Source organism: Nerophis lumbriciformis, linkage group LG36 (assembly GCF_033978685.3).
Source record: "Nerophis lumbriciformis linkage group LG36, RoL_Nlum_v2.1, whole genome shotgun sequence".
Classification (NCBI taxonomy): Eukaryota; Metazoa; Chordata; class Actinopteri; order Syngnathiformes; family Syngnathidae; genus Nerophis; species Nerophis lumbriciformis.
Window position 1 is genome coordinate 15,321,918 of NC_084583.2, and position 12,616 is coordinate 15,334,533.

Genomic DNA, 12,616 nt, shown 5'->3' on the forward strand with positions numbered 1-12,616 from the left:
GTCTTTAATTTAACAAAAACATTTTCTTGGAACATATCGTATTTTTCGGAGTATAAGTCGCTCCGGAGTATAAGTCGCACCGGCCGAAAATGCATAATAAAGAAGGAAAAAAACATATATAAGTCGCACTAGAGTATAAGTCGCATTTTTTGGGGAAATGTATTTGATAAAAGCCAACAGCAAGAATAGACATTTGAAAGGCAATTTAAAATAAATAAAGAATAGTGAACAACAGGCTGAATAAGTGTACGTTATATGAGGCATAAATAACCAACTGGTATGTTAACGTAACATATTATGGTAAGAGTCATTCAAATAACTATAACATATAGAACATGCTATTCGTTTACCAAACAATCTGTCACTCCTAATCGCTAAATCCCATGAAATCTTATACGTCTAGTCTCTTACGTGAATGAGATCAATAATATTATTTGATATTTTACGCTAATGTGTTCATCATTTCACACATAAGTCGCTCCTGAGTATAAGTCGCACCCCCGGGCCAAACTATGAAAAAAAACTGCGACTTATAGTCCGAAAAATACGGTACTGTCTTTGGAAAACAAAACCAACGTTGATTTTACAATTGAAAAAAACTCAGTCGCCAGATTTTTACTGTAAAGTCTACTGTAATTTTTACAGTGTATGATATGATCAAAAATCCAGCAGATATTTAAGTATTTGTCTTTAATTTAACAGAAACATTTTCTTGGAACATATACATTTTTTGTTTCATTATGAGATAATATTAACTGTTAAAATACATGTCACTGCATGCAGTGCATGTCTTTTTTCTCTTGTCAAAATTAAAGAAGGAAAAGAATTAGTAAGAAAGGATAACATACTTAATTCAAGTATATTATTTCCAGGCTCTCACGGGCCACATAAAATGAAAATGTAGACATGCCGGCAGCTGGATGTTTTTGATGAGCACACTGTGGAGTAAACTTGAAGAAGTCAGCCAACACGCCTCGTCTGCATCTTTTCTGATTAGACAAGACAACACATATATTTGCAAGGCCATTTTCAAGAAGGATATTTAAAGAGCTTGGTCCGCATTGCCGGCAGTAAGTCGGACACGTTTCCAGTGAGGGTTGGACTCCGCCAAGGCTGCCCTTTGTCACCCATTCTGTTCATAACTTTTATGGACAGAATTTCTAGGCGCAGTCAAGGCGTTGAGGGGATCCGGTTTGGTGGCTGCAGGATTAGGTCTCTGATTTTTGCAGATGATGTGGTCCTGATGGCTTCATCTGGCCAGGATCTTCAGCTCTCACTGGATCGGTTCGCAGCCGAGTGTGAAGCGACTGGGATGAGAATCAGCACCTCCAAGTCCCAGTCCATGGTTCTCGCCCGGAAAAGGTTGGAGTGCCATCTCGGGGTTGGGGAGGAGATCTTGCCCCAAGTGGAGGAGTTCAAGTACCTCGGAGTCTTGTTCACGAGTGAGGGAAGAGTGGATCGTGAGATCGACAGGCGGATCGGTGCGGCGTCTTCAGTAATGCGGACGCTGTATCGATCCGTTGTGGTGAAGAAGGAGCTGAGCCGGAAGGCAAAGCTCTCAATTTACCGGTCGATCTACGTTCCCATCCTCACCTATGGTCATGAGCTTTGGGTTATGACCGAAAGGACTAGATCACGGGTACAAGTGGCCCAAATGAGTGGCGGGTCTCTCCCTTAGAGATAGGGTGAGAAGCTCTGCCGTCCGGGAGGAACTCAAAGTAAAGGCGCTGCTCCTCCACATAGAGAGGAGCCAGATGAGGTGGTTCAGGCATCTTGCCAGGATGCCACCCAAACGCCGCCCTAGGGAGGTGTTTAGGGCACGTCCGACTAGTAAGAGGCCACAGGGAAGACCCAGGACACGTTGGGAAGACTATGTCTCCCGGCTGGCCTGGGAACGCCTCGGGATCCCCCGGGAGGAGCTGGGCAAAGTGACTGGGGAGAGGAAAGTCTGGGCTTCCCTGCTTAGGCTGCTGCCCCCGCGACCCGACCTTGGATAAGCGGAAAAAGATGGATGGATGGTATTTAAAGAGAAACTACATCTTGTGAGACCATGTCGGCCAACCCCGGAAACTCGAAAGGGTTCAACAAATTGTGAATTCAGATATTTTATTTCCTTAGTTTTTCACGTTTAATATGTTTTTTGCAATTTTAATTCTGACAGTACCACATAAGATGTGTTTTACTTGATTCAATGGCCAGTAGTGTGTAAATGTGTTTCTGTATAGTATTTCCCCAGCAATGGTCATGTGGTATTTAGCGAGGTAATCATTGAAGTGGGAAACACACTGGTGTAATGGATTAGACTTTAATTAGGGTTTAAATGAAGGGAACATTTGTAAACATGAGTTGGACAGGTTTTAACACAACATGTTACACACAAGTCAACAAATACAAAAAGTTAAATAAAACTTCCCTTGATTGATACAAAGTTGAAATTAATAACCAATACATTCTACATTATTAGGGTTTGTTTAGAAAACACTGAGGTGAAAATTTAAAAAAACAAGCGTGGTTTCACTTCTCTTTCTTGCTCTCGGAACTTTCCTCAGGCTCCGCCCCCTCTTGCCGGGAGTTGTCCGCTTGTTGTTCTTCCTTCAAACCGCGACTCTTACTCAGCTTCTTGGACTTCTGGAAGCACTCGTTCAGGTCGAACTCTCTGATGATGTTCTCCTGGGGACGGAAAGGACGACATTGGCGTTTTTTTTAGCGGCGGCGATGGACGCCACAAAAGGCGGGCAAACCTCGCTGAAGGTCCACGACACGGCTCGACCTTTGCTGTCCACCGCTGGCCGTCTCATGACCTCCTGACCTCCTTGGAAGAGGATCAGCGAGGGGAGCTGCTTGGAGAGAGGGGACGTGCTCACTTTGTACCTGGCCAAGAAAGATCATACCCGTCTAGTCACGCACTTGCTTTCTCTTCATCTACAAACACACGATAAGTGTGACCATAATATCTTCATGTACTAATAAGGTGTCGCTTTATTGCCCTCTGCTGGTCAAATTCAGCGCTACATGTATTTAATAACCAAAAGTAAAGCGACCACCAACACAAAAGACGTCAGCAATTTCAATGCATTCGTACTTTTCTGTTAAAAAGTCAGATTCTCACGATTTATTCACATTTTTTCCAGAAACAATAATGTCCTCTTCCTTTACTGTGCCTCACTGCTGCTCCCTGCTGGGTGGCAGGAGTACTGCATTCATATATAGTGAAATATGACTAATTATGTATAATACATTTATATAACTGCCTATGTGTTTGAATATTATATATTCTTTTACGTACACTGTACAAAAAAACCCTTAAGATTTTTCTGTAAAAAAAAAATAAAAATAGCAGCTTAGTTGCCAGAATTTTTACCGTAAAAACCGTAGTTATTTTGCAGCTTAAAAAAAATGAAATGGAAAAACAGCTGGGGTTTTTTACAGTAAAATTCATGTAACTTTTTACTGTAAAATCCACAGTTGCTGTTTGTATAGTGTGATACTGTGTTTGGAAAAATACCAAAGTTTATTTTACGGTAAAAATTTTTTTTACTGTAAAATCTACTGTCATTTTTACAGTGTACAATTTGATGGATAACTATGAAATCAAAAATCCAGCAGATATTTAAGTATTTCTCTTTAATTTAACAAAAACATTTTCTTGGAACATATATTATTAGATAATATTAACTTTTAAAAGACATGTCATTGCATGCAGTGCATGTATTTTTTTTTTGGTCAAAATTGAAAGCAGGAATACATTTAGTAAGAAATTATAAAGTAATTAACTAAAGTATATTATTTCCAGGCTCTCTTTTTCTGAAAATCTGACTGTTTTTACTGTCAAATCCACGGTAGCTATTTTTTATAGTGTAGTACTGTGTTTAGAAAAACAATACCAAAGTTGATTTTACGGTAAATAAAAACAAAAACTCAGTCGCCACATTTTTACTGTAAAATCTACTGTCCTTTTTACAGTGTACAATTTGATGGATAACTATGAAATCAAAAACCCAGCAGATATTTAAGTATTTTCTTTAATTTAACAAAAACATATCATATTTTGTTTTATTATGAGATAATATTAACTTTTAGAAGACATGTCATTGCATGCAGTGCATGTATTTTTTTTTTTGTAAAATTTGAAAGAAGGAATACATTTAGTAAGAAATGATAAAGTACTTAATTAAAGTACATTATTTCCAGGCTCTCATGTGTGCCTTCAGTGTTTCACGGGGGGCACAGTCATGTAGGACCTTCTCTAAACTCTTCCCACAGAGGAGAAAGTTCAAAGAGGAGTTCAGAATGTCTTGTTAAAATGAAAAATTAACTTAAGTCCAAATCCCAACAATTGAGGAGCGAGAAGCAAACTTACCTTTGTGAAACCTCTCCGTAACGGCCGATGTCCACCTTCCCGAACCTGAGACCAGTACAGTTGTACCTGCGGGTTTACACACACACTGTGAGCATCCTCTTAATACAAACACACACACACACTTGTATTTGTTACCTTCTTGAGACCTGAGAAAAATGCCTACCTCTTTAGGACCAGCCTTTCTAGATATATAAAGATGTGTATTTACAACATTAATAATATATACATACTATGCAAATATAAAAAAGGCAAGCTTTTACTTTAAATTTTTACACACACTTGTTATTTCATATGTTGACCAGAGGTTGAGCTCTTTTAAAAGCGACACAGTCTATTTGGGGTGCAAATGAGACATTGTCTATTAGATGCAATGTTATTGGGACTATGATTTATGTCATCACTTGTTCACACCTCCTCATGTGGAAGATACTTTTCCTTCTTAGTGTCTCAAGAAGGGTAGAAATACAAGAACACACACACACACACAAATTCTTGTATGTGTCACCTTCTTGAGACCTGAGAAAAATGTCTACCTCTTTAGGACCAGCCTTTCTAGATATATAAAGAAGTGTATTTACAACATTAATAATATATACATACTATGCACATATAAAAAAAGATAAGCTTTTAGATCATTATTTTTTGTTTGTAATTGGTTTTTAATCATCATTATTTACTTCAAGTTATTACAGTACGTCTCTATATACATATTTTTAATTTTTATTAATTTTGGCCAAAGGGGGCACATTTCAATTTTTTTACACACACTTGTTATTTCATATGTTGACCAGAGGGGGCGCACTTACATTATTTACACACACACTTGTTATTTCATATGTTGACCAGAGAGGGAGCACGTTTAAAACCGACAGTCATGTCTAAAGACGGGTAGCAATACAAGAACACACATTCTTGTATTTGTTACATTCTTGAGACCTGAGAAAAATGTATGTCTCTATATACATATATTTTTTTATTTTTTTTTATTAATTTGGGCCAAAGGGGGCACATTTCAATTTCTTACACACACTTGTTACTTCATATGTTGACCAGAGGGGGAGCACTTTTAAAACCGACACACAGTCATGTCTCAAGAATGGAGGGAATACAAGAACACACACCACACACACACACACACACACACACACACTCTTGTATTTGATACCTTCTTGAGACCTGAGAAAAATGCCTCCCTCTTTAGGACCAGCCTTTCTAGATATATAAAGATGTGCATTTACAACATTGATAATATATACATACTATGCAAATATAACAAATATAGGCTTTTAGTTAATTATTTTGTTTGTAATTGATTTTTAATCATCATTATTTACTTCAAGTTATTACAGTATGTCTCTATATACATATTTTTTTTTTTTTTTTTTAATTAATTTTGGCCAAAGAGGGCACATTTAAATTTCTTACACACACTTGTTATTTCATATGTTGACCAGAGGGGGAGCACTTTTAAAAGCAACACAGTCATGTCTCAAGAAGGGAGGGTATACACACACACACACACACACACACACACACACACACACACACACACACACACACACACACACACACACACACACACACACACACACACACACACACACACACACACACACACACACACACGTGACTGACTTCACGGTTTTCTTTATAGTTAGATTTTTCCTTTGCAAATGCTTGAAGCTCATGGAAAGAATGCCAAGAGTATGCAAAGCAGTAATCAGAGCACAGGGTGGCTATTTTGAAGACACTAGAATATAAATCATGTTTTCACGTTTTGTTGTTAAGTACATAACTCCACATGTGTTCATTCATAGTTTAGATGTGACAATCTACAATGTAAATAGTCATGAAAATAAAGAAAATATGCTTATAGAAATGTTCTGCAAGTGTTGTATATGCTGACAAAAAAGACACATTGTGATGATCTCTTACTTGAGTGACAGGTCAGCAAAGACGGGAGCAAAGGACTGGCACTCGGAGGCCCAGTTGGCGTAGAACTCCACAATCCAGGTGACGCGGTTGTCCCTCTGCAGCTCGTCCTAACAACACATGACCGGGGTTTCAACACAGCTGGTCCCTGGCACATGGTCTGTGGGCAACTCACGTCGATGGTCTTGTCGCTGAAGTACTTGATGTACTCTGGGCCCATGTAGAGAGGAGGCTTGCATGTCATCATGAACGCTGCAGACACACAACATACAAGATGGCTGCAGGTTAGTTCACTCATTCATCCATAAAAGACTTTACAGCCTCAGGCTGGCTTTCAGGGAAAATACTCATGTTTAAATTGATATTTATGTAGCACTTTTTCATTGAACATCATCAACATTGAAAGTGCACTTTCAACATGTATCCATTAATACAAATATTGTATTTTTCGGAGTATAAGTCGCTCCGGAGTATAAGTCGCACCGGCCGAAAATGCATAATAAAGAAGGAAAAAACGTATATAAGTCGCACTGGAGTATAAGTCGCATTTTTGGGGGAAATGTATTTGATAAAAGCCAACAGCAAGAATAGACATTTGAAAGGCAATTTAAAATAAATAAAGAATAGTGAACATCTGGCTGAATGCACCAATGCTGCTGAGCGCACAATTTTTGTTTTTAACCCCTTCTTAACCCTGAACGTACATTGAAAATACAGGCAACCCTAATTCAAAATGCCGGACATTTGAGGCATTTAAGAAACTCCGCCCTGACAGCTGCGCAAAAGAGGACATGTCCGGTGAAAAGAGGACGTATGGTCAGTCTATCGTAGCCCGTTAGCTGCTAGCATGCCGTGTGTTGTGCCTCGGTGTGCATTGTTTACACAACGTGCGTTACGCTACTTAAAGGGGAACATTATCACCAGACCTATGTAAGCGTCAATATATACCTTGATGTTGCAGAAAAAAGACCATATATTTTTTTGACCGATTTCCGAATTCTAAATGGGTGAATTTTGGCGAATTAAACGCCTTTCTAATATTCGCTCTCAGAGCGATGACGTCACATCGGGAAGCAATCCGCCATTTTCTCAAACACCGAGTCAAATCAGCTCTGTTATTTTCCGTTTTTTCGACTGTTTTCCGTACTTTGGAGACATCATGCCTCGTCGGTGTGTTGTCGGAGGGTGTGACAACACGAACAGGGACGGATTCAAGTTGCATCAGTGGCCCAAAGATGCCAAAGTGGCAAGAAATTGGACGTTTGTTCCGCACACTTTACCGACGAAAGCTATGCTACGACAGAGATGGCGAGAATGTGTGGATATCCTGCGACACTCAAAGCAGATGCATTTCCAACGATAAAGTCAAAGAAATCTGCCGCCAGACCCCCATTGAATCTGCCGGAGTGTGTGAGCAATTCAGGGACAAAGGACCTCGGTAGCACGGCAAGCAATTTGTTCCCGTAGACGAGCGAGCTAAACCCCCTATCGACCCTAGCTTCCCTGGCCTGCTGACATCAACTCCAAAACTGGACAGATCAGTTTTCAGGAAAACAGCGCGGATGAGGGTATGTCTACAGAATATATTAATTGATGAAAATTGGGCTGTCTGCACTCTCAAAGTGCATGTTGTTGCCAAATGTATTTCATATGCTGTAAACCTAGTTCATAGTTGTTAGTTTCCTTTAATGCCAAACAAACACATACCAATCGTTGGTTAGAAGGCGATCGCCGAATTCGTCCTCGCTTTCTCCCGTGTCGCTGGCTGTCGTGTCGTTTTCGTCGGTTTCGCTTGCATACGGTTCAAACCGATATGGCTCAATAGCTTCAGTTTCTTCTTCAATTTCGTTTTCGCTACCTGCCTCCACACTACAACCATCCGTTTCAATACATTCGTAATCTGTTGAATCGCTTAAGCCGCTGAAATCCGAGTCTGAATCCGAGCTAATGTCGCTATAGCTTGCTGTTCTATGCGCCATGTTTGTTTGTGTTGGCTTCACTGTGTGACGTCACAGGAAAATGGACGGGTGTTTATAACGATGGTTAAAATCAGGCACTTTGAAGCTTTTTTTAGGGATATTGCGTGATGGGTAAAATTTTGAAAAAAACTTCGAAAAATATAATAAGCCACTGGGAACTGATTTTTAATGGTTTTAACCCTTCTGAAATTGTGATAATGTTCCCCTTTAATATGTCCGTGTGGAAACTTGTTCCGAACTGAACCGGAACCCCCGTACCGAAACGGTTCAATACAAATACACGTACCGTTACACCCCTATAAGAGCATGGTTTTTACTCCCAAAAGCAACAACCAGTAGGTATTGTGTAAGCACACTCTTTCCCGGTCATTACTATGCAGCAAATATGCCTGCACATGTGACATCGAAAGGGACAAGCGGTAGAAAAAGGATGGATGGATGGATGTTTGCATGAACTGATGGAGCCACTGACCCACACACAAAGCCAGGTAGAGGATGCCGAGACGGATGTCCAGCCTGAAGAAGAGGATGACGTTAGCCACTTTGCTGAAGAGGAACAAGTTGCCCACGTGCTGCTCCAAGGTGACTGGGAGGTGGGGAGACAAATGGAGGAAAAACAGGTTGATACAAGGTCAACAAAGGACCTCCACAAGGTAATGTTTACACAACAGATGCAGGTTTGTGGTCAAGCATGCACTTCCTGCAAGGTAATAAGTCACACAGGTTAAACATTTAGAAGTTAGAGTGAAGTCTACACTTTAGCATGCAATTGTTCTTTCATACTAAATTGGAGTGTTTGACATTTAACACCATATTCTTACAAGACAGGCCACAATCAGTACACATGTTCCACAAGTCTGCCTTTATACAAATTATTGTGTCTTTCTTTTGTGTTCAATGTGTGTGCTTTTATTTTTTTTGTTTTTTTTATCTGTACAATACAGTAGGACCTCATCTTGTAAGCTTAATTGGTCCTGTGACAGAGCTGTTAACTCAAAACACTTACATCTCAAATCAACATCTGCCTTTGAAATTCATTTAAATACATTTTATTGGAAAAACAGCACAATTTAACACATGCTATGTCCTTTAAAAAGAAAAACTAACTTTTAGATAGGCAAAATGAATATATATACACAGGTAAAAGCCAGTAAATTAGAATATTTTGAAAAACTTGATTTATTTCAGTAATTGCATTCAAAAGGTGTAACTTGTACATTATATTTATTCATTGCACACAGACTGATGCATTCAAATGTTTATTTCATTTAATTTTGATGATTTGAAGTGGCAACAAATGAAAATCCAAAATTCCGTGTGTCACAAAATTAGAATATTGTGTAAGGCTAATACAAAAAAGGGATTTTTAGAAATGTTGGCCAACTGAAAAGTATGAAAATGAAAAATATGAGCATGTACAATACTCAATACTTGGTTGGAGCTCCTTTTGCCTCAATTACTACGTTAATGCGGCGTGGCATGGAGTCGATGAGTTTCTGGCAATGCTCAGGTGTTATGAGAGCCCAGGTTGCTCTGATAGTGGCCTTCAACTCTTCTGCGTTTTTGGGTCTGGCATTCTGCATCTTCCTTTTCACAATACCCCACAGATTTTCTATGGGGCTAAGGTCAGGGGAGTTGGCGGGCCAATTTAGAACAGAAATACCATGGTCCGTAAACCAGGCACGGGTAGATTTTGCGCTGTGTGCAGGCGCCAAGTCCTGTTGGAACTTGAAATCTCCATCTCCATAGAGCAGGTCAGCAGCAGGAAGCATGAAGTGCTCTAAAACTTGCTGGTAGACGGCTGCGTTGACCCTGGATCTCAGGAAACAGAGTGGACCGACACCAGCTGGACTGCTGCTGAGTGGTCCAAAGTCATGTTTTCTGACGAAAGCAAATTTTGCATTTCCTTTGGAAATCGAGGTCCCAGAGTCTGGAGGAAGACAGGAGAGGCACAGGATCCACGTTGCCTGAAGTCTAGTGTAAAGTTTCCACCATCAGTGATGGTTTGGGGTGCCATGTCATCTGCTGGTGTCGGTCCACTCTGTTTCCTGAGATCCAGGGTCAACGCAGCCGTCTACCAGCAAGTTTTAGAGCACTTCATGCTTCCTGCTGCTGACCTGCTCTATGGAGATGGAGATTTCAAGTTCCAACAGGACTTGGCGCCTGCACACAGCGCAAAATCTACCCGTGCCTGGTTTACGGACCATGGTATTTCTGTTCTAAATTGGCCCGCCAACTCCCCTGACCTTAGCCCCATAGAAAATCTGTGGGGTATTGTGAAAAGGAAGATGCAGAATGCCAGACCCAAAAACGCAGAAGAGTTGAAGGCCACTATCAGAGCAACCTGGGCTCTAACACCTGAGCAGTGCCAGAAACTCATCGACTCCATGCCACGCCGCATTAACGCAGTAATTGAGGCAAAAGGAGCTCCAACCAAGTATTGAGTATTGTACATGCTCATATTTTCCATTTTCATACTTTTCAGTTGGCCAACATTTCTAAAAATCCATTTTTTGTATTAGCCTTAAGTAATATTCTAATTTTGTGACACACGGAATTTTGGATTTCATTTGTTGCCACTTCAAATCATCAAAATTAAATGAAATAAACATTTGAATGCATCAGTCTGTGTGCAATGAATAAATATAATGTACAAGTTACACCTTTTGAATGCAATTACTGAAATAAATCAAGTTTTTCAAAATATTCTAATTTACTGGCTTTTACCTGTATATGTACATACACAAACACGTTAATATACATACATCACATGTATTTATTAATTATTTATTTATATTTGCCTGAAATCTTCATCCTGTGTTTTATTCTGACTTTAATAATCAACACATTTAAGTCAAAAATCACAAAACCCCTCAATGAAAAATGTGTAAATTAAATATCAAGCATTGATCTGGCTCTAAATGAACAACGGGGACTAAATATCAGCATCCATGTAAAGGAACATGGTGAGACATTAAAAGACTTAATAAACGCCACTTGTTTTTTGGGGAAACGGGAGCTTGCATTTCGTGGCAATTATCTCAATTGAGAAAGAGAGACTTTTAAAACTCACAGAAAGAGAAAAAAGGACTTCTACAACAAAGTTGTAGAGATCTTCATCCAGAAGAAAAGGCGAATGGACTTCGTTTACAAGTAAAGGTAAGATATACTGTCTAGTGCAGGGGTCCCCAAGGCCAACGTCCAAAATGTTCATTATTATTATACCGGTAATTATTTAATTTTTTTTAATTTTTTTTTAAATCTGTCCTTTCTAATCCATTTTCCACTACTTGTTACTCTCTGTGTCTCCTAGTCGCTCAGGCATATCATATTGGGCAGGCTCTTTCAGTCAATTAGTGCACGAGGAACATACATATTTATATATATATATGAGATAGGCTCCAGCGCCCCCCGCGACCCCAAAGGGAATAAGCGGTAGAAAATGGATGGATGGATATATATATATATATATATATATATATATATAAATAAATAATAATAATAATAAATAAATATGACTCAGCATCATACTGTATGTTTGTGAGTCGGTGACTCAGCATCATACTGTATGTTTGTAAATAGTGAGTCGGTGACTCAGCATTATACTGTATGTTTGTAAATAGTGAGTCTGTGACCCAGCATTATACTGTATGTTTGTAAATAGTGAGTCGGTGCCTCAGCATCATACTGTATGTTTGTAAATAGTGAGTCGGTGATCCAGCATCATACTGTATGTTTGTAAATAGTGAGTCGGTGACTCAGCATCATACTGTATGTTTGTAAATAGTGAGTCGGTGTCTCAGCATCATACTGTATGTTTGTAAATAGTGAGTCGGTGACTCAGCATCATACTGTATGTTTGTAAATAGTGAGTCGGTGCCTCAAACCTCACTGGTAGATGTGTACCTAATGAAGTGTCCTACGAGGGGCACCTACAGTACTATGGAGGACACTCACTTGCTCTTCTGTTCTTCATCATCACTATGGCACTCAGAAACATGAGAATTTCGACTTCTCTCTGTAAAAAATAAATACAAATAAACATCCAATGATTTACTACTGGCCGGTAATAAGAAGCCTCCATTTTAATTTAGCACCGCCACTGCAGTGGTGATACGACCCCGGCGTGCTCTCACCCAGTCGAAGTCGCATGAGTTGCCGTCCTCCCTCTGGGTGGAGAGGTGCTCGCACAAGCCGGGAGCCTTGCGGACCACCACGAAGGCGATGGTCATGAAGAAGGAGGTGATATAGTAAGGTCTCAGCAGCCATTTGTAGATCTGTGGCAGGTGGTACAAGAACGCGCAGAGCCCGGTGATTAAGCCCATTCTGGCCGAGGCGGAGTGAT

General features: G+C 39.8%; 1 protein-coding gene across 1 annotated transcript; it reads right to left on the reverse strand.

Annotated features, from left to right (window-relative positions):
• Positions 1-2,286: 2,286 nt before the first annotated feature.
• tmx2a (thioredoxin-related transmembrane protein 2a) lies at positions 2,287-12,596 on the reverse strand. The gene is made up of 8 exons (XM_061930644.2): positions 12,408-12,596; positions 12,229-12,289; positions 8,744-8,857; positions 6,468-6,544; positions 6,296-6,402; positions 4,361-4,426; positions 2,742-2,871; positions 2,287-2,670 (listed from the first exon to the last, which is right to left on the reverse strand). The coding sequence occupies exons 1-8, from the start codon at positions 12,594-12,596 to the stop codon at positions 2,515-2,517; spliced, it is 900 nt and encodes a 299-aa protein (XP_061786628.1). The 3' UTR covers positions 2,287-2,514.
• Positions 12,597-12,616: the final 20 nt, after the last annotated feature.